The 27,533-nt window shown below is 40.4% G+C and overlaps 1 protein-coding gene across 1 annotated transcript; it reads left to right on the top strand.

Annotated features, from left to right (window-relative positions):
* The first annotated feature begins 1,520 nt into the window (after positions 1-1,520).
* LOC128096341 (zinc finger protein 431-like) lies at positions 1,521-27,530 on the top strand. The gene is made up of 3 exons (XM_052715795.1): positions 1,521-4,676; positions 7,899-8,030; positions 24,658-27,530. The coding sequence occupies exon 3, from the start codon at positions 24,934-24,936 to the stop codon at positions 26,596-26,598; it is 1,665 nt and encodes a 554-aa protein (XP_052571755.1). The 5' UTR covers positions 1,521-4,676; positions 7,899-8,030; positions 24,658-24,933; the 3' UTR covers positions 26,599-27,530.
* The last annotated feature ends 3 nt before the right edge of the window (positions 27,531-27,533 follow it).

The raw sequence follows: 27,533 nt of genomic DNA, 5'->3' as shown, positions 1-27,533 counted from the left end.
ACATGGGTGTAGGGTAAGGAGTCCTAGGTGTGACAAGCAGCCTGAGGTCTCAGTGCCTCACAGCAGTGATCTCTCCTGTTGCATTAGGGCTGTGGGTGGTTTGGGGTTTGCTCCATGGTACCCAGGCTGCAGGAACAACCTCAAGCATGACTTTCTCGCTGCTGCCTCAGCCTGCAGTCATCCTGCTGGAGCCTCTCTCCATGGTCTGTGTCATATCTGCTCATATTCCATTGGCTGATTCTTGCACATGAACAAGCCTGGCACTGAAGAGGGAAGTGTATTCTTTCCACCTATGCAGAGCTACTGGTCACATGAACTTGAAGGGTTTCTATAATCCTCACAGAGAAGGGAACTAGAATGCAGTCGTTCAATTACAACAAAAATCTGTTAATACTATGTGATGTGCTGCTTGTGATCCTAAATGCCTTACCTGGTTTTCCTTCTAATTTGATTCCGACAGTTCCAGCATTGCAGCCATTTTACAAATAAGGTAACTGAAGTAGAGAGAAGGTTAGGAATTTGCCTGGCATCCACAAATGAATAGACAAGAAATGTCAACCTGGATGAATACAACCTCAGAGTCATTTGCTCTTATTCATCAAGGTACAATGCATTTATGAATTTATTGTCTCAAATCCTGCGACCTTCAGAGAGAGAAATACCTAGAGATTGATTTTTTAATCATACACTAATCAAGCAACATTTTATGGACATCTATTCAATGTGGTACTGAGGGATATAGAAGAGATGTAAGACATGATAAATAAGCCAATATTACTAAGTGTGGTGAAGCGCTGAGAATACAGCAGACAAAGATGAAGTGTGTGGGGGCCTGTGCCTGTGCTCTGCTGTGTGTGTGTGTGTGTGTGTGTGTGTGTGTGTGTGTGTGTGTGTGTATGTGTAGGCACAATCTTAGTATGAAAAAGCACTTAGGTGATGGGCTGACGAGAGGGCTAGGTGGGGAAAGACACTTGCTGCCAAATCAGAAGTTCTGAATTTGATCCCTCAGATATATAGCAGTGTCTGTATCTTAACCATGTGATCCAGCCTCCACCCAAGAGCATATTAACCAGGAAAGGACATCTTTCTTCTCATGCCAGGCAGGCTATGTCTTCTGGAAACGTTGAATGGGGGAGGAGCACAGGATGAGGGATGTTGGCACTGAGTATGGTGAGTACCTGAAAGAAGGCCCTGACCCTCTCTGTTATTGGGCTAAGAAATGTCCTGCTTTTTTCCTTCTTGGATCTGATATTCAACCTCTCCTCAGTTTCATGGGGTTCAATAACTTCCTCACTTTGCTTAGCCTTCCTAGAGTGACTTATTGTCTGTCCTGGAAATTTCTTAAAGATTTATTTTATCTTATGTATCATCATCATCATCATCATCATCATCATCATCATGATTAGTTGTCTTAGACAAAGCTTTATTGCTGCAAAGAGACACCATGACCACAGCAGCTCTTATAAAGGAAAACATTTAATTGGTGTTTGCCTACAGATCAGAGTTTTATACCATTGTTGTCATATTGGGAAGCACGGTGACACACAGGCAAATATAGCGCTGGAGAGGTAGCTGAGAGTTCTACAGCTGGATCAGCGCACAGCAGGAAGAGAGAGTGACTCTGGGCCTGGCTTGAGCATCTGAGACCTCAAAGCCCACCTCCAGTGACATACTTCCTCCAACAAGGCCACATCTACTCTACCTAGGCCACACCTCCTAAGTGTCACTTTCTATGAGCCTATAAGGGGCCATGTTTATTCAAACCACACATTATTGTTGTTGTTGTTGTTATATGTGGGGGGCGTTCACACACAGGCACCTGCTTGATAAGGCAGCCATGTGGAACTTAGAGGACAACTTCCTGTGGGAGTTGATGCTTTTCTGCCCCTGTGGGTTCTGGGAACTGAACTCAGGTCATCAGTTTCTGCATCCAGGACTTTTACTCACTGAGTCATCTTTTGGGCCCCAAAATACTTTTATTTTCTTCAAGTGTCTTGGTCCGTGTTCCAATTTGAATGTCCTATGAATTTAATGGAGGATTTTTACTGGAGAGGATTTTGACTGGAGAACTAGAAGAATGAGATGGAAGATGAGGAAGAGCCAGATAAGAAGAATGAATGAGATGAGTAAGAATAAGATGAGAAAGACCAAGATGGGGCAGAATTAAGATGAGAAGTAAGTTAGAACTTAGAGGGCACAGCAGATAAATGTAGAGAGAAATCAGGCAAGAGAGGAGCTAGGCATGAGAACAGAACTGAAGCTGAGGAGACAGAATTTTATCATAGAGGAATAAAGTATGAACTAATAGCTCAGTGTACTTAGATTCTTTTCCTGAAAATAATTCTTGCTGTTCATAGCTTCTCTTCTGGTTCCCTGGGAAGAAGATTATTAAGGCTGGACCATAATAATAATAAAAAAGTATGAATGGTACTGATACTTAGAGAAAAAGATTTTCATTTCAAGTGTGGGAAATAAGGGGCAAGGTTATATTTTCCCAGACATAACATCAAATGTATTACCAAATACATAGTGAGTAGAGTTAAGTGGATTCTCAGACCAACTTAATCACTGAAACATCATTGTGCTGATTGGAAGTGGTAGGTATGTTGAGTGTGACCAGCATTCTCTAGTTAACTGTCCTTTATAATTCTGAACATTAAAAAGGTTAAATTCAAAGTACATGTGTTTATGTGTCATGTGTTATTATAATATGATTCATACAGGGCAGTTATTAAATGGCTATTAAAATAAGTTTAGACAAAATGCTTATCTAGCATACTAAAGTTTAAAAGTACAATCAGTCCCTTTAATATGAGACTTTCTATTTTGCACTATATATATTATGGATTCTTCAAAGTGAACGGCATGCCGCCCAGTGGCTAGGAAGTAGTATTGCAGGAGAGAAAGGAAATGCCATTAGTGATGCTGAGTATGGAGACAGGGAACCAGGAAGAAACATGAACAAGCTGGGAATAAAATGGGTTATGAGAGTAGATCAAGAATTAACCTGCTGTTTAAATTTATGGCATGACCACAATGTTTGTATTAATAGTAGCATATTCTGCCAATAGACGTGTGTGTGTGTGTGTGTGTGTGTGTGTGTGTGTGTGTGTGTTCTGTTCTGAATATTTTAAAAAGAGACACTGACTTACATTCATTGTCTCTTTTTTGGAATCAAACCATCAACAATATTATGTATAATCTGAACTGATCCTTGGTATAAATAATAAAAGAAAAGGAGCAGAACTGTAATACTTCTGCTTTGAAAACATCACCCCCACCTCTGCTGGAGCAGAGATGTAACACTTCTGGTAGGGAAACTTTTTCCCCACTGCTGGAACAGAGCTATAACACTTGCATTGGGGAAGCTTTTCCCTTCAGAGCCACAAAACTTACAGCTATGCATTTGAAAAGCATTCACTTATAAAAACCTGAGAGGTCTTCCTACTTAGAATTCGCATACATTGTTTAGCATAATAAATACTGTTCATTAAAAAAAAAATCACCTCTTAACACTCCAGAATGCATCAATTTTAACTTTTTTTTTCCTTAAAAGACAAAGCCTGACTCTTGACCCTTCTGCCTTGAAGTCCAGAATGATTGAGTCATAGGCATGCCAGGCTTAATAGTGACTTCTTGGAAGAGTCACATCCCATTACAGTTTTCAAAAAAAAATTCTCTTTAAGCCAAGCATGGCAGTGCAAACTTGTAATCCCAGCACTTGAGATGTGCAAGCACTAGGAACCGTTGAAGGCCATCCTAGGCTACATGGAGAGTTTAAGGCCAGCTTGAGTTACATAATACAGAACTGGATGTGGAGGGTAAATTATTTCATCTTTTTCTATGGTCTCTTAATAAATTTTGTAGAGAGGACTTAAAACTACAATACTGTGTCTAGTACTTTGTAATTTTCAGAAACTCCTATCAAAATCTACATCTAATACTTACCAATAACTCTTTACACCATTAAAAGCAAGAGATGCCAGTCCCAGAACTATGTTTGTTTTGAGTCCTATTCTGGAAGACAGCATCTTCCAGACCTGGATGTCAACTAGGCAGCTCAACCTCATGAGCTTATACATCACTACCTAGTGATCTTTCCCACTCTATTCCCAATCGGAAGCAAAGGTATCTAAATCGCAAGTAACGGTATCCAAAGCAGAATCCAAGGAGTTATTCTGAATCTGTTTGCTTAGTACATGCGTTTACACACCAGGGGGGTGGGAGACAGAGACACAGACAGAGACGGAGAGAGAGAAGGGAAGATAGGAAGAAGGAGGGAAGGAGGGAGTAGGGACGAAGGGGGGCAGCAAGCAAGCAAGCAAAGCAAAAGGAATCCTTATCCACCCGAAGTTTGCATGTAGCCCACACTCTGCCCTGTCTGGTGAACCAGCACACCAGGGGAGACAGTTCTGCTTTGCTCGCTGAGGTTTTTCTAAACTCTCAGGCAGCCTCGGTGCGCTGCTGAAGGGCTGGCTGCCTGCGGCTTTCTAAAGGCCAGGCAAACAGCAGGGCTCCAGGAACGTGGGACAGTGAAGTGGCAGAAAACGCGGACGGCCCCAGGCCACCCCAGACACTACTCAGGCCAGCCTGTGAGGCTGCGCGCTTGACGGCCGCTTTGCGACGGTCGTCGCGACTGCCGTAAAGCGAGGCCTCCGCCGCTGCTGTAGAGTGAGGTAAGATGAGGCACCGGGGCTGTGTCTCTGGGCTCTGGGCGGGCCTCCTCAGGCAGGTGTCGCTGGTCGCCCGGTACCCGGACTGGCGGTCGGCCACATTCGGGGTACCCGCCCTAGGCGGTGGGAGCAGCGGAGGTCGGCCGCAGGTCCATGTGTGAGTCAGTCCGCCGGCACGCTGCGCTCCTCACGGAAGCAGATAGTCCCCACGTGCCCTTGCGGTCCGCTGATCGTCCTGACCGGCTTCGATTTCGGAGGTTGATGGAGACGCTCGTAGAAGCCGGGTCGGGACGGCGTCATCTTTTGAGCTGGGTGATGAGAGCGGAGGATGAGGGAGAACGAGGAGACGTGAGGACCGGTGCATGGCAAGGTGCCTCTGCAGGGGAGGAACTGCTGCAGCCGGCTGCTCTGCCTGCATCTTCAGTAGTGGCTGGAGGCATGAACTCGCCAGGGACAGGGAGAATGGCAGGCGGCTAACCAGAGTTCCCCCTGAAGGAGTTTGATGCCCCGCGAAGGACTTGAGAAGTTCTGTGTGCAGGGGCCAGCTGCAGCCCCTTCGAAGAGAGGAGGTGGTTGAATTGCCAGTGTCTTTCCTGCCCTCTGAGACTCCTCAGTGTTCGTCCTTAGTAGGTTTGGAGGAGTGCTCACTGTGCTTAATAATAACGGTGGATGACGATAATAATAATAATAACGTGGACGCGGTTAGCCATGCCAGATAATTGCGTGTAGCTTTGCTGTCTTCCATTTACATTATATTGGGGAATATGGGAAAAGATTGTATTTAATTGAGGCGAGGTAATTAGAAGCTTTAGATAAGAGTCTGGAGAACTGAATTCAGATTTCATCACTATCGTGAATTTCTCAGGTAGCACAAAGCAAGCCACTTTGCTGTGTGCCTCGAGCTTTCTCAGCTATAAAGAATGATACTCTAGCCTTTTTACCTTTATATATTTTAGATATATAAAAGTCAGCCAGGCATGGTAGCTCACACCTGAATATCAGCACTTTGGAGGTGGAGACAAGAGAATCACTGCATAATGAGCTTCAGGCCAGCCTGGGGTAAATGCCCTCAAGCAAGGAATTAATTTCTTGCCACTTGAGGGAAATTCTTTTCTCACTGCATTAGAGTTAATATTGCTGTGATGAAACACCATGACCAAAAGTGACTTGTGGAAGAAAGGGTTTATTTCACTCCCTGTTCCATGTAACAGTTCACCATCAAAAGCAGTGGCTGAAGAAACCTGGAGGGAGGAGCCAATGTAGAGGCCATGGAGGAATGTTGCTTACTGGCTTGCTACCATGGTTTGCTCAGCCTGCTTTCTTATAGAACCTAGGACCACTCATAATGGGCTGGGTCTTCCCACATTAATAACTAATAAGAAAGGGTCCCCCATATTTGCTTACAGCCTTGGTCTTATGGAGGCATTTTCTCAGTTGGAGTTCCCTCTTCTCAGATGACTCTAGAGTTTACCTAAAATTAGCCAGCACACTCATAAAAATAACTTGATTTGAGCTGGGAAGATAATTCAGCCACTAAAGTGCTTGTCATTACAAGCATGGTCATCTGATTTCCATTCCCAGAAATTACATAAAAGTGAGAATGGCAGCCTGCAGGTCTACTCTTAGATCTGGGGAGATGGAGACAAGAAGGATTCCTTGAAAATTCTAACCAGCCACCCTTGCTTGTATAGTGACTTACAGGCTAGTGATAGACTTTGTTTTGGAGGTATAAGTGGTAGAAAGGAGAATGGAGACGTGGCTCAGTGACAGAGAGCAAGCATGAAATGTTAACCTGAATTCAGATATTAGCACTCATATAGGAAGCCAAGCATGGCTGTGTGCATGTCGGTCACCCCAGAACCAGGGGAGGCAACAAAAAATAAGTGTTTCTGACCACCAGCCTGGCTCCAAAGTCAGTGAGAGTCTCTGTCCTGGGGGAATAAGGTAGAGTGTGAAAGATCAAAATTCTGGATCATTTTGGCCTGCTTGCTGCTGCCCTCCTAGAAGTGCACATACCCCCGACACACACAAGTCCACATGCCTGCAATACACAAGTGCACATAGCCTCCCCAAACACACATAAGTGCACATAGCCCCTTATATACCCCACAAAGGTTGATTGTACCTAAAGAATGACCCTAGAGGTAGTCTTACCGCCACATACTTGCATACACTGCTTTGCACTCATCATCTCCCTACACAATAACAACTGGTTTAGTACCATTCTCTTCTAGCCCTAAGAACACTAGCAAAATGAAGTTGGTGGTGGTGTTGGGATTTTGTTTTGTTTTGTTTGAGACGGTCTCATTATGGAGCCCTGTCTGGCCTGGAACACATTATGTAGACTAGGCTGACCCTGAACTCAGCAATCCTGCCTCTGACTCTCAAGTGCTGGAATTAAAGGCTTACACCGCCATACCTGGTTAAGAGTAGAATTAAAAAAAAAAAATAAAACAACATTTTTTCTATTACAAAATTAGGTTCAAATAAAAAAGCCTTTAAATAAAAAGAAAAGCATCTACATTTTCTCCCCTTGAAATTCAGTCTTACCTACCATTTCTTTTTGGTTAAGAATTTTTTGTGGGGGTGGGGGCTAGAGAGATGGCTCCGAGGTTAAGAGCACTGACTGTTCTTCCAGAGGTCCTGAGTTCAATCCCAGCAACCACATGGTGGCTCACAACTATCTGTAATGAGATCTGGCACCCTCTTCTGGCCTGCAGGTATACATGCAGACGAAATACTGTATACATAATAAAGAAATAAATTAAAAAAAAAAGAATTGTTTTTAATTCATTTTATATACCAATGGCAGATCACCCTATCTTCTACCGTCCACCCCCACCCCACCCGCGAGCCTTCCCCCGAACCCATCCTTTATTCCTCCTTCAAAAATGTAAGGCCTCCCATGGGGAGTCAGCAGAGCCTGGTACATTCAGTACAGGTAGGTCCAGGCCCCTTCCCTTGCATCAAGGCTGTGTAAGGTGTTCCACCATAAATAATGGGCTCCAAGAAACCAACTGATACATCAGGGATGGATCCTGATCCTACTGCCAGGGAGCCCCTTAAGCAGATCAAGCTATACAACTGTTTTATTTATGCGGGGGTCCTAGTCCAGTCCCATTGGGGTTCCACAGCTATTGGTGTAAAGTTCATGAGTTACTACTAGCTTGGTATGGTTGTCTCTGTCGGTTTCCCCATCATAATCTTGATGCCCCTTGCTCATAGAATCCCTCTTCTCTCTTTGATGGACTCCTGGAGCTCTGCCTGATGCTTGGCTGTGGATCTCTGCATCTGCTTCCATCAGTTACCTTATGAAGGCTCTGTGATGACAGGGTATTCACCAATCTGCTTACCGGGGTAAGCCAGTTCAGGCACCCTCTCCACTATTGCTAGTAGTCTAAGCTGGGGTCATTCCTGTAGATTCTTGGGAATTTCCCTAGCACTAGGTTTCTCCCTATCCCCATGATGTCTCCCTTCTATCAAGGCAACTCTTTCGTTGCTCTCCCACTCATTCCCACACCCAGCTTGATCATCCTGATTCCTTATGTACTCACTCCACATACCTTACCCTACATTGCCCCCCAAACCCTCATTTTACTAATGGAGATCTCATCTATTTCACATTCCCGGGGCAATCCATGTGTCCCTCTTAGTGTCCTTGTGAGCTATCTTCTCTGGAGCTGTGGGTTGTCGTCTGGTTATCCTTTGCTTTACATCTAGTATCCACTTATGAGTACATGCCATGTTTGTCTTTCTGAGTTTGAGTTACCTCAGGATGATATTTTCTAGTTCCATCCATTTGCCTGCAAATTTCAAGATGTCATCATTTTTTAACTGCTGAGTAGTACTCCATTGTGTATATGTGCCACATTTTCTTTAGCCATTCATTGGTTGAGGGGCATCTAGGTTGTTTCCAGATTCTGGATATTACTAATAATGCTGCTATGAACATAGTTGAGCAAGTTTCGTTCCGGAATTCTTGAGCATTCCTTGGGTATATGCTCAAGAGTGGGATCACTGGGTCTTGAGGAAGATCGATTCCCAATTACCTGAGAAACTGCCACACTGATTTCCAAAGTGGCTGTACAAGTTTGCACTCCCACCACTAGTGGAAGAGTGTTCCCTTTGTTCCAAATCCTCTCCTAATATAAGCTGTCATTAGTGTTTTTGATCATAGCCTTTCTGACAGGTGTAAGATCGTATCTGAGAGTCATTTTAATTTACATTTCCCTCATGAGTAAGGATGTTTAGTTCTGTAGCCCATTTTTTAAATGGATTGTTTGATGTTTTGCTGTCTATTTTCTTCAGTTCTTTATGTATTTTGGAGATCAGCCCTCTGTCAGATTTAGGGTTGGTAAAGATCTTTTCCCATTCTTTAGGCTGTCATTTTGTCTTGTTTACCATGTCCTTTGCCTTACAGAATATTCTCAGCTTGAGGAGGTCCCATTTAGTAATTGTTGCTGTCAGTGTCTGTGCGACTGGTGTTATATTTAGGAAGTGGTCTCCTGTACCAATGCACTTAAGGCTACTTTCTACTTTCTCTTCTGTTAGGTTTACTGTAACTGGATTTAAGTTGTGGTCTTGATACACTTGGACTTGAGTTTTGTGCGTGGTGATAGATATGGATCTATGTGCGTTCTACATGTTGACATACAGTTATGCCAGCAGCATTTGTTGAAGATGCTTTCTTTTTTCTATTGTACAGTTTTGGCTTGTCAAATATCAGGTGTTCATAGGTGTGTAGATTAATATCAGGATCTTCAATTTAATTCCATTGCTTCACATGTCAGTTTTTTATGCCAGTACCAAGCTGTTTTTTGTTGTTGTTGTTGTTGTTGTTGTTGTTTTTACTACAGCTCTCTCCTAGAGCTGAAGGTCAGACATGGTGATTACTTCAGAAGTTGCTTCATTGTACAGGATTGTTTTAGCTATCCTGTGTTTTTTGTTTTTCCATATGAAGTTGAGTATTGTTCTTTCAAGGTCTGTGAAGTATTGTGTTGGGATTTTGATGGGGAATGCATTGAATCTGTAGATTGCTTTTGGTATGACTGCCATTTTTACTGTGTTAATCCTACATAGCCCTAAGCATTGGAGATCTTTCTGTTTTCTGATATCTTCTTCAATTTCTTTCTTCGGAGACTTTAAGTTCTTGTCATATGGGTCTTTCAAGCACTTAGTTAGAGTTATCCCAAGGTATTTTATATTATTTGTGGCTATTGTAAAGGGTGATGTTTCTCTGATTTCTTTCTTGGCCTGTTTATCATTTGTATATAGGAGAACTATTGATGTTTTTGAGTGAATCTTGTATCTCTCCACATTACTGAAGGTATTTATCAGCTGAATGAGTTTCCTGGTAGAATTTTTGGGGTCACTTATGTATACTATTATATCATCTGCAAATAGTGAAAATTTGACTTTTTCCTTTCCAATTTTTATCTTCTTGATCTCTGTTGCGGACTGGGTCTCAGTAGGAACACCAGACCGAGGGAGAACAGGTCGAAGGTACTCAGGATACGTGAGATTCGGCGAATGACAGACAGACACAGACACGAGAGTATGTTGTGAAACTGTTGTAATTTTATTCAGATCAAGCAGTGTTTTTTATACAATCATTGGAGGAAACATGGCAATCGGCCAGTGGGGCGATAGACATAGAATCAACAATGTGGTCATACAATATTTAAAGAATGATTAATAGATCTCATGAGTACAGGTGTTATTTTTTTTTTGTGGTTCCTTATTTAGACAGAGTACATTACAGCCCTAGCTGAAGTTTTTTTTTTATGTAATTATTAGACCTTTGTTTTGTATCAAAATTAAACCCTTTTCACCATCATTTTAACCATGGTTTTATTTGTGTGAAAATATTTAACCTTTACCTGTAGATGGGAAGGCACCAGGGGGGTTGGGACCTAGCTATTTTTTTATGAACTGTAACTTATGTCATTTTGTTTTTATATTATTATGATTTACCCATTGGTTCCCATGTTTATCATAAGCTGCCGTAAAGGGCAATGGCTCCAAATAATTATTATATCTAGGATTAAAGTTAGGGGGTTGCCACCACCGACCCTTGATGAGAAACTCTATTTGTCCCTGGATAATTTTTGTAGGACTCGTTAGTTCCTGTAATTGTTTTCTTGCAGCTGCTGTTGGCTGTGCGTGTGGATTGCTCATGAGTTCCTGGACTTTTACTTTTATTTTTTCCTCACTAGAATCTTTGTCCCTCTGAGTCATAAGTTCTTTTTGTTTTAAATCATTTATAAATTTTCTTAAACTTTTAGGACCCTCTTTAACTGTTTGTCTAAAAGCTTGAATTATAGGTGGGGGTATTGAGGCCACTTTTGAGGAATCATTATTTTCTTTATGGGGCACATCAGGAACATTGAGAGTTAACTTTTTGAAATCAATACACAAGGAAACAGCAATAGTCACAGCTGTAAAGAGAAAAAAGGCAGAGTGCCAGCCAGCCTCTGTAAGCAGATTTTGTGTGGTTCCATGTAGCCTGGCACCATGATTCGGGCAGATTGATAAGGGGTCGTTGGGGGCATAGACCTGAGGGCCGCGAGCCCCCCTTTCCCACGTAACCACCTCATCTAAGGCATTTGTCACGCGGGCGACACCGTCGTGGGTGTGGCAGTTTTCCCTTCTTTGTTTTTATGGCGGAAGGCGTACAGGTACAGGTCACCACGTACACTGCCCAGAGATCTGGTTATTGTCTTAAAAAGACAAGGGAAAATCACGATAACACAAACTACAATTAAGGCAAGAATGTCTATGAAAATAAAATATTGAATCTAATCTAAGGGATTCATGGCCTTAAGGTCTTCTTGTAATCCTTGTGTTAAGACATTTAATGAGCCAGCTTGTATATGAGCTTGGCTCATGGCCGATATGTCCTTTTGAATAGCCTCTAAATCATGAGGAATGGAAGAATCCTTCCATACCCCTAACAAATGATGCTTAATTTTATCCCAATTCTCAGAGGAATTGTAGGGAAGCGGAGTCACACAAATAGCTTTGTATTCTTGATGACATCTAGTTTTTATAAGTTTTTTAATATTGGCCACATCTTGTTTTAAGGCTAACACTATTTCCTTTAATATATTAATCTTTGTCTTTAATTTTTTGTCAATAATTGTTTGTTTAGATAATGCAAAGGAAATATTTTTATTTAAATCATTTACAAATTGAGTTGTATGAATCTCTTGAACCAGGGTGGTGGTGGCAATGGCAAAAGTAGTAATAATAGATATTAATGTTGTTATCCCTAATATCAACGCTGTGACAAATCTTTTTGGCCTTATTAATTTATGAAGCTGTCTAAGTACCTGTAAAGCTGAATTATCATACCAAGTCATGTTATGTAATTGCACAGGCATCATTATAAAAGGTGGTCTTTTTATAATCATCATAATCTGTATTTTTTGTTTTTCCCTTGGTGAAATACAATTAGTGATAATGTATCCAAAGCAAGTTACATGATATGAATTAGACCCAAGAGCAGAGATATTTGCATGTGCGGCAGAGCCTAGTAGCAGAGCAAAAGGATAGGAAATACACGCTCTAACCGCCATGGGAGATGGGGTAGTTTTTTTGGGTCTTTTTTGAGACACTGGGCCTGAAGCGGCAACAAACCGAAACAAGTCTGGATGTTTTCTCATGTTTCCAGAGGGGGTTCTAGCGACCCACATTGGCTCAACATACCCAGGTGAAAACCACCTAGTGATTTTTTCTCTATGACCCACAAATGTATAATTATGGAACTTATCTTTATTTTTTGAGATATAATCTTTATACTTCTTTTTTCCAGAAGAGGCGGAAAAATCCCAAATAAGCAATTTAGACAGTAAAGGATTGTAGGAGGAGGCTGCGTGAGGAAACCCACAACGCAACCAAGTAGGAAAGGCGGTAATACCATCATCCCAAAATTGATTCTTATCCCGATACTTAGTAATACAGGAATCAAGAGGCATAAAATTGACAGACTTAAAAGTTTTATTTATAGTGAGAAGTCCCAGAGTAAGCAGTTGAGTCTCCCAGATCCATCTAGGATCTCCTTTTTTACCGGTAGAGCTGGGGGCATCAGTTAAAAAGGTTCTGTAGCTGGTGGAGAGACACCTGGGAAGAGCTACTCCTTGTAGGGCGAAGCAAATTGGTAATGAATCTGAGCTTCCTGCAAAGTTTATAAATGAGGAAGCACTTGCCCTTTCATCTGAATCTTGGAAACCCCCGATGATCTCCGTCTGATTGCTCAATACCTTATAAGTCTCATCATCCAACCACCCCACTACATGTAAGAGGGGAGGACGAGGCACATAAACCCAATAGGAAGAAGGACTGGTAGAGGCCGTAGAGGCCCAACAGCAATCAAGGACAACATGGCTACAAACAGCATTTCTAAAGGAGGGTTAGAACATTGTTGTGAGGCAAGTGCTTTTGCTTCCGTCGCCAGATGTCTTAGCTGGGTCCATGTTGGAAGCTTTTGTGGCTTCAGGGTCAGCTTTTTTATTTTTTGAGTCAGCCGGGCCGTCGTTAACTTTTTTTTTTGCTTTGGTAGTTTTTTGCGGCGCTGGCCTGATGAGTCTGTCTGGAATTCATATGGGCGATTCCGCATCCTGTGGAAAGATACAAGCATACCCTCGCCCCGAAGTTATCAGAGGGTCGGGTCCTTTCCAGGATCCCGAAAGCAAGTCTCTCCATAGTACTCGTGGCAATGATGATGCCGTCTCTTTTACTGCCCAATGCTTAAGAGCAGAGGAATTATTATTTGAGTCCATGTTTAAATGGTTTAATACAAATAGAGAATGACTTAAAACATGATGGGGGGACATATATGAGTTAGCATTTTGTAATCTTTTTATTTGTAATTTTAATGTCTGATGAGTTTTTTTTATGATGGCCTGTCTTTGTGGGTTATAGGGAATTCTTGTTGTGTGACTAATCCCCCATTGTGCTAAAAATACCTCAAAAGATTTTGAGGTGTAGGCAGGTCCATTATCAGTTTTGATATGCATGGGTTTCCCCATGATCATGAAACATTGTACCAGATGTTGAATCACATCCTTTACTGCTTTTCCTGATCTGGCAGACGCGTGGATAAAATGAGAGAATGTATCCACTGTTACATGAACATACTTTATCTTCCCAAAGGAAGGAATATGGGTTACGTCCATCTGCCATAATGTAAGAGGCTTCAATCCCCTAGGATTGACTCCCATCTTTAAACTCTGAATTTTTGGAGGGCAATGAGCGCACTCCTTAATTATATGTCTAGCTTGTTCTCTAGTTATCTGAAAAGCTTGTTTTAATGCATTAGCATTCTGATGATGCAGAGCATGACTTTTTTGTGCCTCCTGTACTGTAAGGAGATTAATTCTAGTTAACAAGTTAGCCATGTGATTACCATGGCTCAGGGGCCCTGGTAACCCTGTATGACCCCGAATATGTCCTATGAAAAGTTTCTCTGTTTTTTGTCATAACAGAGCTTGTAATTCCTTAAGCAGACGCTTAATAGTAGAAGAACCTGTTAAACTCGCTGTTTCTATGGCAGGAAATAAATTAACCACATACTTTGAGTCTGTTTAAAGGTTAAGGGACTGGGGAAAAGGTTTAAGTGCAAGCAGAACTGTACGTATTTTTGCTTGTTGGGCTGTTATCTGTGGTACAATTTTTATTAAAGGTTCCTCCCCTTTCGAGTATACCGCAGACCTCTCATTTGTTGACCCATCTGTAAAAACCACAATACCCTCTGCTAGGGGTTGAGAAACACATATCTTTGGAAATATAAGAGGAACTTCTTTTATGAATTTAATAAGAGGGTCTTTGGGGTAATGAAAGGTGATTTGTCCTAGGTATCTCGTTAAGGAGAGACACCAATCTTTTGATTCTTGTAATAAGAGCTCTAATTGTTCTTTATTATAGGGTATAATTACAAAGGCCGGTTCCTTGCCAAACAATTTTCTAGACCTAATTTTGCCCTTATATATAAGTTGTGTACAAAGAGAGGGATAAGATATAAGTACCTTCTTATGTGTGTGTGGTAGGTGTAGCCATTTTAATACACCTTTCTGCCATAGGCAAGCTGTTGGAGTATAAATAATCTGTGGCAAAAACAATTAAATACCATGGAATCAAGTAGTCTACTTGATGTACTTTAGTTCTTTCTAAAGCCTGTTATATATGTTTTAAAGTCTGCAAGGCTTCAGGAGTTAAGTGTCTTATTGACCTTGGGTGAGCTTTTCCATGTAATATTTGATACAGGGGGCTTAATTGACCTGTTGTGACATTTAAATTTTTTTTATCCAATTTATATTTTTTAACAATTTTTGAAAATCATTGAGGGTCTTTAATTTATCTACTCTGATAGATGCCTTTTGGGTTGTTATATAATTATCCCCTATCCATTGTCCAAGATAACTAAGTGGCCTATTTTTTTGAATTTTTTTTGGAGCCACAACAAGGCCATAAGCTGTTAGACTACTAATTGTCTCTTTGAGAATTTTTTTTGTTGTATCTTTATTTTTATGAGCCAATAATATATCATCCATATAATGAATAATATATGTAGAGGGAAAAGTTTTTTTTATTGGTAAAAGGGCCATATCCATAAATTTTTGACATAATGAAGGACTGTTTTTTATTCCTTGGGATAATACATTCCAATGAAATCGTCTATAGGGTCTCTTAACATTAACTGAGGGTATGCTAAAGGCAAATCTAGGGCAATCCTGAGGCTGTAATCTTATTGTAAAAAAGCAATCTTGTAGATCAATGACTATAATGTGCCAGTCCTTTGGTATGGCCATAGGGGATGGGAGTCCTGGTTGTAGGGCCCCCATATCCTCCATTGTAACATTTACTGCTTTTAAATCTTGTAGTAGTCTCCAATTTTTTGATTTCTTTTTTTATGACAAATACAGGAGTATTCTATGGGCTATTAGATTCTTCTATATGCCCTTTTTCCAATTGTTCTGATACCAGCTGTTTTAATGCCTGTATTTTTTCTTGTGTCAGGGGCCACTGACTAATCCATACAGGCTGATCAGACTTCCACTGTATAGAGTCTGTATAGAGATTCTTTGCAGTGGCCCCTATGTAAAATGCTGCTCCAGCTCAGAACTTCCTGTTACTAAATGCACATCAAGTGACTCCATTAAGTCTCTTCCCCATAGGGTAAATGGTAGAGAGGGTAGCACATAAGGTTGTATAAACCCTTTTTTATTGTCTGTCACTTTAAAAGCTTTGAACTCTGTATTACTCCGGAAGCCATCCCTAATCCCGTAAGGGAGGATCCTGTTCTGTGTGTTGGCCAAGAAGAAGGCCAATCCTTTCCTGCTATGCAGGTCCTGTCAGCATCTGTGTCCAAGAGTCCTTGGAAGCTCCTGCCATCCAGGATGATTGTCTTAAAGGGTCGTTGTCTTAAATCTTGTACCCAATTGACTCCTTCTACGGAGTCTGAAGAGCCAAACTGTCCTGATCCCCTATGGCTTTTTATAATAGGGTTAGGCATTTTTATGTAGGGGAGTAGAACAACCTGTGTGATTCTCTGTCCCTTGTGTAATTGAATGGTTTCTTTTAAAGGCCTGATCATCACCTTTATTGTACCTAAGGTATCTGCATCTAGCACTCCAGGGAGTACTTCAAAGCTGGTAGCAGTATTAGAGCTTCTCCCCAAAATTAATCCTACCGTTTGCGGTGGCAGGGTTCCTGTAATTTTTGTATCTATGACTGTTACCCCATCCCACAGGGACAGGAGCAAGTCCTGAGGACATGATATATCTAATCCAGCACTCTCTGGAGTAGCTCTAGGCAGGTTATGGACAGTGAATTCTGGCGCAGCAGGGTTTAGCCCTGGTGTTAACTGTACTTCCTTTTGGACATTCCCCTTTTCTTTCTCGGGGCTAAGGGGGAGCCCCGAAGCTAGTTTTTTGTCTGACTGTCGGGCTTGAGGGGAACTCCCTCCTTAGTGAACCTTGACTTGCATTCATTTCTCCAATGCTTTCCTTTTTTGCATCGTGGGCAAATGCCAGGAGGAGCTCTTCCTCCTCTATTCTCAGCATTCGGGCATTCCTTTTGCATGTGCCCTGATTTTCCACACTTATAGCAGGTCGGGGAGCTGTCAGCCCCTCCGCTACTTATTTTCTTAACATAGGCGCTAAATCGTTGTCCTTTCATTGCTGCAGCGTAGGCCATTCCTTGCACTATGGCTGGTGAGGCATCCATGCATGCTTTTATATAATCCTGTAATGAGCCTGTCTTCCTGACGGGCCTAATTAAGTCTTTACAAAGGGTATTGGCATTTTCTCAGGCTAACTGTTTCAGAAGCATGTCTGTCCCCTCTAAAGGGGGAAGCATTCTATGTATTGCTTCCTCAAGTCTAGAGATAAAGGCTTGATATGTTTCTTCATTCCCTTGTATAATCCCTGATAACACCGTGCTCTTTGTCCCGGGAGGCAGAATGCGACGCCAAGCAGCGACTGCATTGTTAGTAATAGCCTCCAAGACATCACGAGGCAAAGCAGACTGAGACTGAGGCATTCTTCTCCCTTTTCTTTTGCATATCTGTGCATAGCCTTCCCTACCTTCCTCCATTCCGTCAGTGTCAGGCTGCCATCCTCTGTGAGCCAGGGACACAATTCCTTCACGAGTTTAAGGAATTCTGCCAAGGCCTCTGGTGTTACCTTCAAGCCCTTTTCTGTCAACATATGTCTTATCACAGATGCAAATAATTTGTCCTCCTTAGAGAGGTGTTGCCCCATGCTTACCTTCTGGATTACCTGTGCTTAACTGGTGAGCCTTTACCGGCGGGTCTGCAGAACCCTGACAGGAGCCGATCCCTATTTATGAAAAGAGAGAAAGAAGAGAGAAAATTACCTGTCCTTCATGTCCCTGTTCGGGTGCCACCTGCCTTGGACTGGGTCTCAGTAGGAACACCAGACCGAGGGAGAACAGGTCGAAGGTACTCAGGATAAGTGATTCGGCGAATGACAGACAGACACAGATACAAGAGTATGCTGTGAAACTGCTGCAATTTTACTCAGATCAAGCAGTGCTTTTTATACAATCATTTGAGGAAACATGGCAATCGGCCAGTGGGGTGATAGACATAGAATCAACAATGTGGTCACACAATTTTCTCAGAATGATTAATAGATCTCATGAGTACAGGTGTTACTTTTTTTTTGTGGTTCCTCATCCAGACAGAAAATATTACGGCCCTAGCTGAAGTTTTCCTTCTACGTAATTATTAGACCTTTGTTTTGTATCAAAATTAAACCCTTCCCACTATCGTTTTAACCATGGTTTCATTTGTGTGAAAATATTTAACCTTTACCTGCAGGTGGGAAGGCACCAGGGGGGTTGGGACCTAGCTATTCTTTCCATGAACTGTAACTTATGCCATTCTGTTTTCATACTATTATGATTCACCCATTGGTTCCCATGTTTATCATAAGCTCCCGTAAAGGGCAATGGCTCCAAATAATTATTATATCTAGGATTAAAGTTAGGGGGTTGCCACCACCGACCCTTGATGAGAAACTCTATTTGTCCCTGGATAATTCTTGTAGGACTGGTTAGTTCCTGTAACTGCTTTCTTGCAGCTGCTGTTGGCTGCGCGTGTGGATTGCTCATGAGTTCCTGGACTTTTACTTTCATTCTCTCCTCGCTAGAATCTTTGTCCCTCTGAGTCATAAGTTCTTTTTGCTCTAAATCATTCATAAATTCTCCCAAACTTCTGGGACCCTCTTTAACTGTTTGCCTAAAAGCTTGAATTATAGGTGGGGGTATTGAGGCCACTTTTGAGGAGTCATTATTCTCTTTATGGGGCACATCAGGAACATTGAGAGTTAACTTCCTGAAATCAATACACAAGGAAACAGCAATAGTCACATCTGCAAAGAGAAAAACGGCAAAGTGCCCAGCCAGCCTCTGCAAGCAGATTTTGCTGGTTCCGTGTAGCCTGGCACCATGATTCGGGCAGATTGATAAGAGGTCGTCGGGGGCATAGACCCGAGGGCCGTGAGCCCCCCTTTCCCATGTAACCACCTCATCCAAGGCATTTGTCATGCGGGCGACACCATGGTGGGCGTGGCAGATCTCCTTTTGTGGTCTTATTGCTTTAGCTAGAACTTCAAGTACTATATTGAAAAGATATGGGGAGAGCGGACAGCCTTGCCTTGTTCCTGATTTTAGTGGAATCTCTTTGAGTTTCTCTCCATTTACTTTGATGCTGGCTGTTGGCTTGCTATAAATTGCCTTTATTGTGTTTAGGTATGTTCCCTTTATTCCTGGTGTCTCCAAGACCTTTATCATGAAGGGGTGTTGGATTTTGTCAGAGGCCTTTTCAGCATCTAATGAGATGATCATGTGGTTTTTTTCCTTTGAGTTTCTTTTATATGGTGTATTACATTAACAGATTTTCGTATGTTGAACCAATCTTGCATCCCTGAGATGAAGCCTAGTTGATCATGATGGATAATTTTTTAATGTGTTCTTGGAGTCAGTTTGCCAATATTTTATTGAGTATTTTTGCATCAGTGTTCATGAGGGAGATTGGTCGGTAATCTCTTTCTTTGTTGCCTCTTTGTGTGGTTTGGGAATCAGAGTAACTGTTGCCTCATAAAAGGAGTTTGGTAACATTCCTTCTGTTTCTGTTGTGTGGAACAATTTGAAGAGTATTAGTATTAGTTCTTCTTTGAAAATCCGATAGAATTCTGTGTTGAAACCATCTGGTCCTGGGCTTTTTTTGGTTGAGAGAATTTTAATGACTATTTTTATTTCCTTAGGGGTTATTGGTCTATTTAAATTGTTTATCTCATTGTGATTTTACCTTGGTATGTGGTGCCTATCTAGAAATTTGTCCATTTGTTTTAGATTTTCCAGTTTTGTGAGGTACAGATTTTTGAAGTATGACCTGATGATTCTCTGGATTTCCTCGTTGTCTCTTATGTCTCCCTTTTCATTTCTGATTTTGTTAATTTGGATGTTCTCTCTCTGCCTTTTGTTTTGTTTGGATAGAGGTTTGTCTATCTTGTTGATTTTTCTCAAAGAACTAACTCGTTGTGTCATTGATTCTTTGTATTGTTCTTTTTGTTTCTGTTTTATTGATTTCAACTCTCAATTTGATTTTTTCCTACTGTTTATTCTTCCTGGGGGAGTTTGCTTCTTTTTGTTCTAGAGCTTTGAGGTGTGCTGTTAAGTCACTTCTGTGAGGTTTCTCCAACTTCCTTATGTGGACATTTAGCACTATGAACCGTCCTCTTAGTACTGCTTTCATAGTGCCCCATAAGTTTGAGTATGATGTGCATTCACTTTCATTGAATTCTAGGAAGTCTTTCATTTCTTTCCTTATTTCTTCCTTGACCCATTGGTGATTCAGTTGAGCATTATTCAGTTTCCATGAGATTTTAGGCTTTCTATGATATTTGCTGTTGTTGAAATCTAACTTTAAGCCACAGTGGGCTGATAAAATACAGGAGGGTTTTTCCATTCTTTGTATCTGTTAAGATTTTTTTTTTTTTTTTTTTTTTTTTTTTTTGTGACCGAGTATGTTGACAATTTCAGAGAAGTTTCTTTGGGGTGCTGAGAAAAAGGTATATTCTTTTGTATTAAGGTGGAATGTTCTATAGATATCTATTAAGTCCATTTGAGTCATAACATCTATTAGATCCCTTATTTCTCTTTTAAGTTTCTGTCTAGCAGATCAGACCATTGATGAGAGTGGGGTGTTGAAGTCTGCAACTAATAGTGTGTGGGGTTTGATGTCCAATTTAAGCTTTAGTACTGTTTCTTTTATATATGTGGATGCCCTTGTGTTTGGGGCATAATTTCTGAGAATAGAGACTTCCTCTTGGTGCATTTTTTCCTGTGATGAATATGTAATGTCCTTCCTGATCTCTTTTGATTGATTTTAGCTTGAAGTCTGTTTTGTTAGATAATAGGATAGCTACACAATCTTGCTTCTTAAGTCCATTTGATTGGAAAGTCTTTTTTCAGCCTTTTACTCTGAGGTAGTGTCTGTTTTTGAAGTTGAGGTGTGTTTCTTGTATGCAGCAAAAGGATGGATCCTGTTTTTGTATCCATTCTTTTAGCCTGTATCTTTTTATAGGGGAATTGAGTCCATGGATATTAATGACCATGGTTGTTAGTTCCTGTTATCTTTTGGTGGTAGTTTGTATTTCCCTTCTTTGGGATTTATTGCTGTGGGGTTATCTATTTCCTGTGTTTCCATGGGTACATCTAAATTCTTTATGTTGGAGTTTTGATTCTAGTGCTTTTTTTAGGGCTGGATTTGTGGATAGGTATTATTTAAATCTGGTTTTGTCTTGGAGTATCTCGTGCACTCTGTCTATGGTAATTGAAAGTTTTGCTGTGTATAGTAGTCTGAGCTGGCATCTGTGATCTCTTAGTGTCTGCATTACATCTGCCCAGGACCTTCTGGCTTTCAGAGTTGCCCTTGAGAAGTGAGGTGTTATTCTGATGGATCTACCTTTATAAGTCACATGGCCTCTTTCCTTTGCTGCTCTTAATATTCTTTCTTTGTTCTTTATGTTTTGTGGATTCATTATTATGTGATGAGGGGACTTTTTGGGCGGGGTCTAGTCTATGTGGTGTTCTGTAAGCTTCTTGTATCTTCATAGGTATTTCCTTCTTTAAGTTGGGAAAGTTTTCTTGTATGATTGTGTTGAATATATTTTCTGTGCCTTTGAGTTGGTATTCTTCTTCTATTCCTCTTATTCTTAGATTTGGACTTTTTATGATGTCAGAGATTTCCTGGATGTTTTGTGTTATGACTTTTTTGGTTTTAGTGTTTTCTTTGACTAATGAATCTATTTCTTCTATTGTGACCACCACGCCTGAGATTCTCTCTTCCATCTCTTGTGTTCTCTTGGTTATGGTTGCATCTGTAGTTCCTGTTCATTTACTCAGAGTTTTTATTTCCATCATTCCCTCCTTTTGTATCTTCTTCATTGCTTCTGCTTCAATTTTCATGCGTTGAACTGTTTCCTTCACGTCTTTACTTTTACTTTGTCTTCTTGGCTTTCTTTAAGGGATTTATTGATTTCTTCCCAATTTTTTTGGTGGTCTTTTCATCAATTTCTTTTTTTTTTTTCATCAATTTCTTTAAGGGCATTTTTCATTTCCTCTTTAAAAGCCTCTATCATCTTCATAAAATGATTTGTAAGATCGCTTACTTCTGCTTCTTCTGTTCTGTGATGCTCAGGTCTTGCTGTTGTAAAACCTCTAGGTTCTATTGGTGCCATATTGCTCTTTATGTTGTTGTATGTGTTTTTGCACTGGTGTCTACCCATTTCTTCCTCCAATAGGTGTAAGAGGTTTCTGCGTCTGAGGGAGCTGCTCTTGGTTCAGTCTGTGCTTACTGTGTCTGTGTCTCAGGGGACCACTCTTGTTTCAATCAGGTGTGGCAGATACTGTTTCTCAGGGAGAAACTGAGGTTACAGGGGGATGGTTGAGTTAAGGTCAAGGAGTGGGTCTTGTGGATTGCAGTTTCCAATGTGGGGTGTAGTGGGGAGGCTTACATTGAGGAGTGTTGCCTGCTGGCCTGAAACTGGGGCAGCGATGGGTGGTGGTGGGGTCCATCACTCCCTCAGAATGTTCCTTATAGCATATTCAGAAATGTGTCCCTGTATGTTTATGATTTTTCTGGATAATCACATGGAAAGACTGCTTTATTTTACCCTTCACCTTCTAAGTAGCAATGTGGCGAGGTAGAGGTTATTTTGCAAAGGATTACAATGTGAATGAATAGTACATAGGTAAAGACTCATTCTGATCATTATTATTATTATTTTCAGTCCTAGGATTGTATATGCAAGCACTCTATTGCCAAGCTATATTCCCAGCTCTTTTTTCAGTTTTTATTTTGAGATAGTCTCACTGAGTTTCCTAGGCTCGCCAGGAAGTCTGTTGCACAGACAGCCCTTGAACTTAACCATCATCCTGGCTAGTCTCCATGAGGCTCTATTAGACTTCCTTTTTAATTTAATGTTGTTACTTGTTTTTTACTCTTTTTGTGGGCCCCTCCAACCGGCTCCCCAATAAATCACATGCAGATGCTTATTCTTAATTATGATTGCCCATCCTTAGCTTGGCTTACTTTCTAGCCAGCTTTCCTTAACTTAAATTAACCCATGTATCTTTTGCCTCTGGGTTTTTCCCATTCTCTTCTATAAATCTTAATCTTACTCCATGGCTTGCTGGTTATGTAGCTGGGTAGCTGGCCCTTGATGGCCTCCTGTTCTCTGGTGCCTTCTCTATATGTTCTGTCTGCCTGAGATTTCCATGTATCCTTTCTGGTGCCTTGCTATTGGCCAGTTCTTTATTAAACCAGCAGGTATTTTACACAGGCACAGTAACAAAGCTTTACAGAATTAAATAAATGCAATATAACCTAACATACCTTAAAGTAATATTCTACCAAAATTTAAAAAAATTTTCATACAATATATTTTAGTCATAATTTCCTATCGCCAAACTACTCCCAGATACCCACTCAACTTCAGATTCTTTCTATTAGAAATCAAAACAAAACAAAAAATTACATGGTGTCCATTTGTGTTGACCAACTATTCATGAGCATGTGGCTTGTCCTGGAGTATGTTTAACACATTTTGTCTCTCTATTGAAGGAAACTGGTTTTCTCCTCCCAGAAGTTAATGGTTACGCATAGCTTCTTGGTTAGAAGTGGGACTTTGTGCCCACTTCCCATTCTCTGTGCTGGGATTTTTGTCTGGTTTGAACTAGTACAGATCTTATGCATGCCGTCACAGACTCTGTAATTTCAAATGTGCATTAGCCCTATTATGACTGAAAAATACTGTTTCCTTGGAGTGGTTCATCACCTCTGGCTTTTATAGTCTTTTTACTTTTATATATATATATATATATATATATATATATATATATATATATATATCCCTGAGACTTGAGGGGAGGGCTTTAACGGGCTTTCCCTTTATTACTGAGTGCTCCAAAGACTCTCACTCTCTGAATGTTTTCCAGTTGTGGTTGTCCATATTAGTTATTATCTATGACATGATGTCTTGTTTATGATGAGTTCTCAGTAATGTGATACTCCATGGATATAACAATATGTAATTAGGAGTCATTTTATTTCTATGTTCATTTGGCAGAATAATTATAGTAGATTTTCCCTTGAGGCCTCTGACCTTTCTAGTCTCAGGTTCTTGGCCTCATTAGTGTGTCAGATATAGGTTCCATCTTGTAGAGCTGGCCTTAAATCCAATTAAAAGGTGGTTGGTTACTACTATAGCATTTCTGCCACTATTGCACAGTCAGTGGGTAAATCTTGTACACAGATTGCTGTTATAGCTCACAGGTTTGACACCTGAGTGAGGTTGATGATTACTTTTCTTCTCCAGTAGTGTGTATCATACCTTTCAACACTATGAACTCTATTTACCTGGAGTAAAGCTTCTAATTGAGCATGAGCGTCTGAGTGCATCTTTGGTTTCATTTTCTTTTCATTCATCCCATTCTGCTACCTAGGCCCCTAACCGTACACTCTCTCAACTGAACTGTTCTCTTTTCCTCTGTAGTTTGACTTCCTATTTGTTTTGCAGTTCGAGGCATATTTGAATGTCAGCTGTGACATTGAATTACTATGTATTGCTCTTGGCTACAGAAAGAATGTGAAAATATTCTTGACCTTATTTTGCACACGTTTCTATCTCAAGGGTGTTTGGTTCTTAGGACCACATTTTCTCAACCTTGTTCAGGTAGTGATGTGTAGTAAATTTGATAATGAAAGATGAAATGAAAGTTAAAAGAATGTGCATTCTGTTAACTAACATCACAATCTAGGGCCAGAGACAAGAGGATTGATAGCTCTGATGCCTCAAACTACTTACCATTTCCTTCTTCTCCATTGCTAGATCACAGTTCGTGTTCCAGTTTTGTCCTTTTCCTTTGCCATTTAAGAATAATTTTCCGGTTTCAGGCTTGATTTTGAAGAGGATTTGGCACTATTGGGTTTGTATGCTGTACAAGTGCTGCTGCACGGAACTGAGGAGAGAGCATGGTCCAGCTTGGAAGCCAGGACATGAGTTTGAGCTCCAAGAGGAGATCCTGAGAAGTCATTGCATGAAGCTGTGACGTTGAAGCTTGGATTGCCTTTTAGACCACGAGATGAGTGAGAGCCACAGTGAGGAGATCCTGAGAGTTCATTGTATGAGACTGTGATGGTGAAGTAGGGATTACCTTTTGAGACCACAAGATGAGTGCAGTGACCTATGAAGATGTGCATGTGGAATTCAGTGTGGAAGAGTGGGCTTTGCTGGATTCTTCCCACAAGAATCTATACAAAGATGTAATGCTAGAGACCTACAGGAACCTCACAGCTATAGGCTACAGTTGGGAAGACCATAATATGGAAAAACATTGTCAAAGTTTTAGAAGGCAGGGCAGGAATGAAAGAAATCATACTGGAGAGAAACTCTCTGAAAATACTCAATGTGTTAAAACCTTTGCATATCACAATCATCTTCAAATACATAAAAGAAGACATACTGGAGAGAAACCCTATGAATGTAATAAATGTGATAAAGCCTTTTCATGTCAGAGTCATCTACAAAGACATGAAGTAACTCATACTGGAGAGAAACCTTATGAATGTAATCAGTGTGATAAAGCCTTTGCACATCAAAGTAGTCTCCAAACACATAAAAAAACTCATAATGGAGAGAAACCTTATAAATGTAATCATTGTGGGAAAGCCTATGCACATCATAGTAGTCTCCAAATACATAATAGAACACATACTGGAGAGAAACCATACAAATGTAATCAATGTGATAAAGCCTTTTCACAATACAGTAATCTCCAAGTACATAAAAGAAGACATACAGGAGAGAAACACTATGAATGTAGTCAACGTGGTAAAGCCTTTTTATATTACAGTGCTCTCCATATACATGAAAGAATACATACTGGAGAGAAACCTTTCAAATGTGATCAATGTGATAAAGCCTTTTCACGACAGTGTAAACTTCAAATGCATAAAAAAACTCATACTGGAGACAAACCTTATGAATGTCGTCAGTGTGGTAAAGCCTTTGTAAGTCAAAAGAGTCACCAATTACATAAAGGAACTCATACTGGAGAGAAACCCTATGAATGTAATGAGTGTGGTAAAGCCTTTATATGTCAAAGGGGTCTCCAAAGACATAAAAGGACTCATACTGGAGAGAAACCTTATGAATGCAATGAATGTGGTAAAGCCTTTGCACATCACAATAGTTTTCAAGAACATAAAAGAACCCATACTGGAGAGAAACCCTACAAATGTATTCAATGTGATAAAGCCTTTTCACAATACAGTAATCTACAAAAGCATAAAAGAACACATACTGGAGAGAAACCCTACACATGTATTCAATGTGATAAAGCCTTTTCTAAACATGCTCATCTTCAAGCTCATAAAAGAACACATACTGGAGAGAAACCCTATGAATGTAGTCAGTGTGGTAAGCTCTTTGCATATCAAGAGAGTCTCCAATTACATAAAAGGACACATACTGGAGAGAAACCCTATGAATGTAATGAGTGTGGTAAAACCTTTGTATGTCAAAAGAGTCTCCAAATACATAAAAGATCTCATACTGGAGAGAAACCTTATAAATGTCATCAATGTGGTAAATCCTTTGCATATCACAGTAGTCTCCAAATACATAAAAGAACACATACTGGAGAGAAACCATACACATGTAATCAATGTGATAAAGCCTTTACAAAATATAGTTATCTCCAAATACATAAAAGAAGACATACTGGAGAGAAACCTTATGAATGTCATCAATGTGATAAAGCCTTTGCATGTCGAAGGAGTCTCCAAAGACATGAAAGAAAACATACTGGAACTGGAGAGATAACGTATGAATGAAATTAGTGTGATAAAACCTTTGCATATCAAAGTAGTCGCCAAATATATAAAAGAAGACATACTGGAGAGAAACCCTATGAATGTAATTAATATGGTAAAGCCTTTGCATATCAATAGTCTTCAAAATCATAAGAAAATAATCATACTGTTGAGAAACCCTATACATGTAGTCAGTGTGGCAAAATTTTGCAATTCATGGTAGTCTTCATACAAGAGTAAAACTTTGAGTGTGTAATTGAGCTGTTAAATCCTGTGTATAAAACATTAATCTGTGATGATCTGAAAAAAATTAATACTGAAGGAAATCTGACTGTAAAGGATTGGGTAAGATCATTAGCCAACATATGTATATTTAGTTACTCAAGATTAATCTAGAGGAAAAAATCTAGCAAGTGTCAACAGTCTCTTCAGTCATTATGATGTCTTTATTTTGTTTGTACCTGCAATCTCACATAGACAAAAGGCCTATGAATTTAAACTAAAACAACTTTTGGATCTCTTCTCTTCAATCACAGAAAAAAAAGAAATCTATGAGTAAAACTTTATGGATATGCATTAGTGCATTTTCTGTTGCTGTAGTAAAACATAATGCCTAAGTCAACTTATGAAAGAATTTAATTGGCTCTTTACTCCTGAGAGATACTGGATCACCATGAAAGTGGCATGGCAACAATTGTCAGACAGGGCAGCTAAAGCAAGAAGCTAAGATCTTAGACCCTCAACTTGCACCATGAAGTAGAGAGTAGGAACTGGAAATGGTGTATGGATGAAAACTCTCAGACCCACCCATAGTGACATATTTCATAAGCATGGCAGCATTTCCTAAATCTTCTGAAATGATACCACCAACTGAGAAGGATTGATTTCTCTGACTTCAAGTCTACATGCTAGTTTTCTGTTATGTGAACTACTTCACAATGAAGAAAATCTCTGTA

The sequence above is a fragment of the Peromyscus californicus genome, unplaced genomic scaffold (genome assembly GCF_007827085.1).
Source record: "Peromyscus californicus insignis strain IS unplaced genomic scaffold, ASM782708v3 Scaffold_5__1_contigs__length_169319896, whole genome shotgun sequence".
Taxonomy (NCBI): Eukaryota; Metazoa; Chordata; class Mammalia; order Rodentia; family Cricetidae; genus Peromyscus; species Peromyscus californicus.
This window is presented reverse-complemented; position numbering and strand designations above follow the sequence as displayed.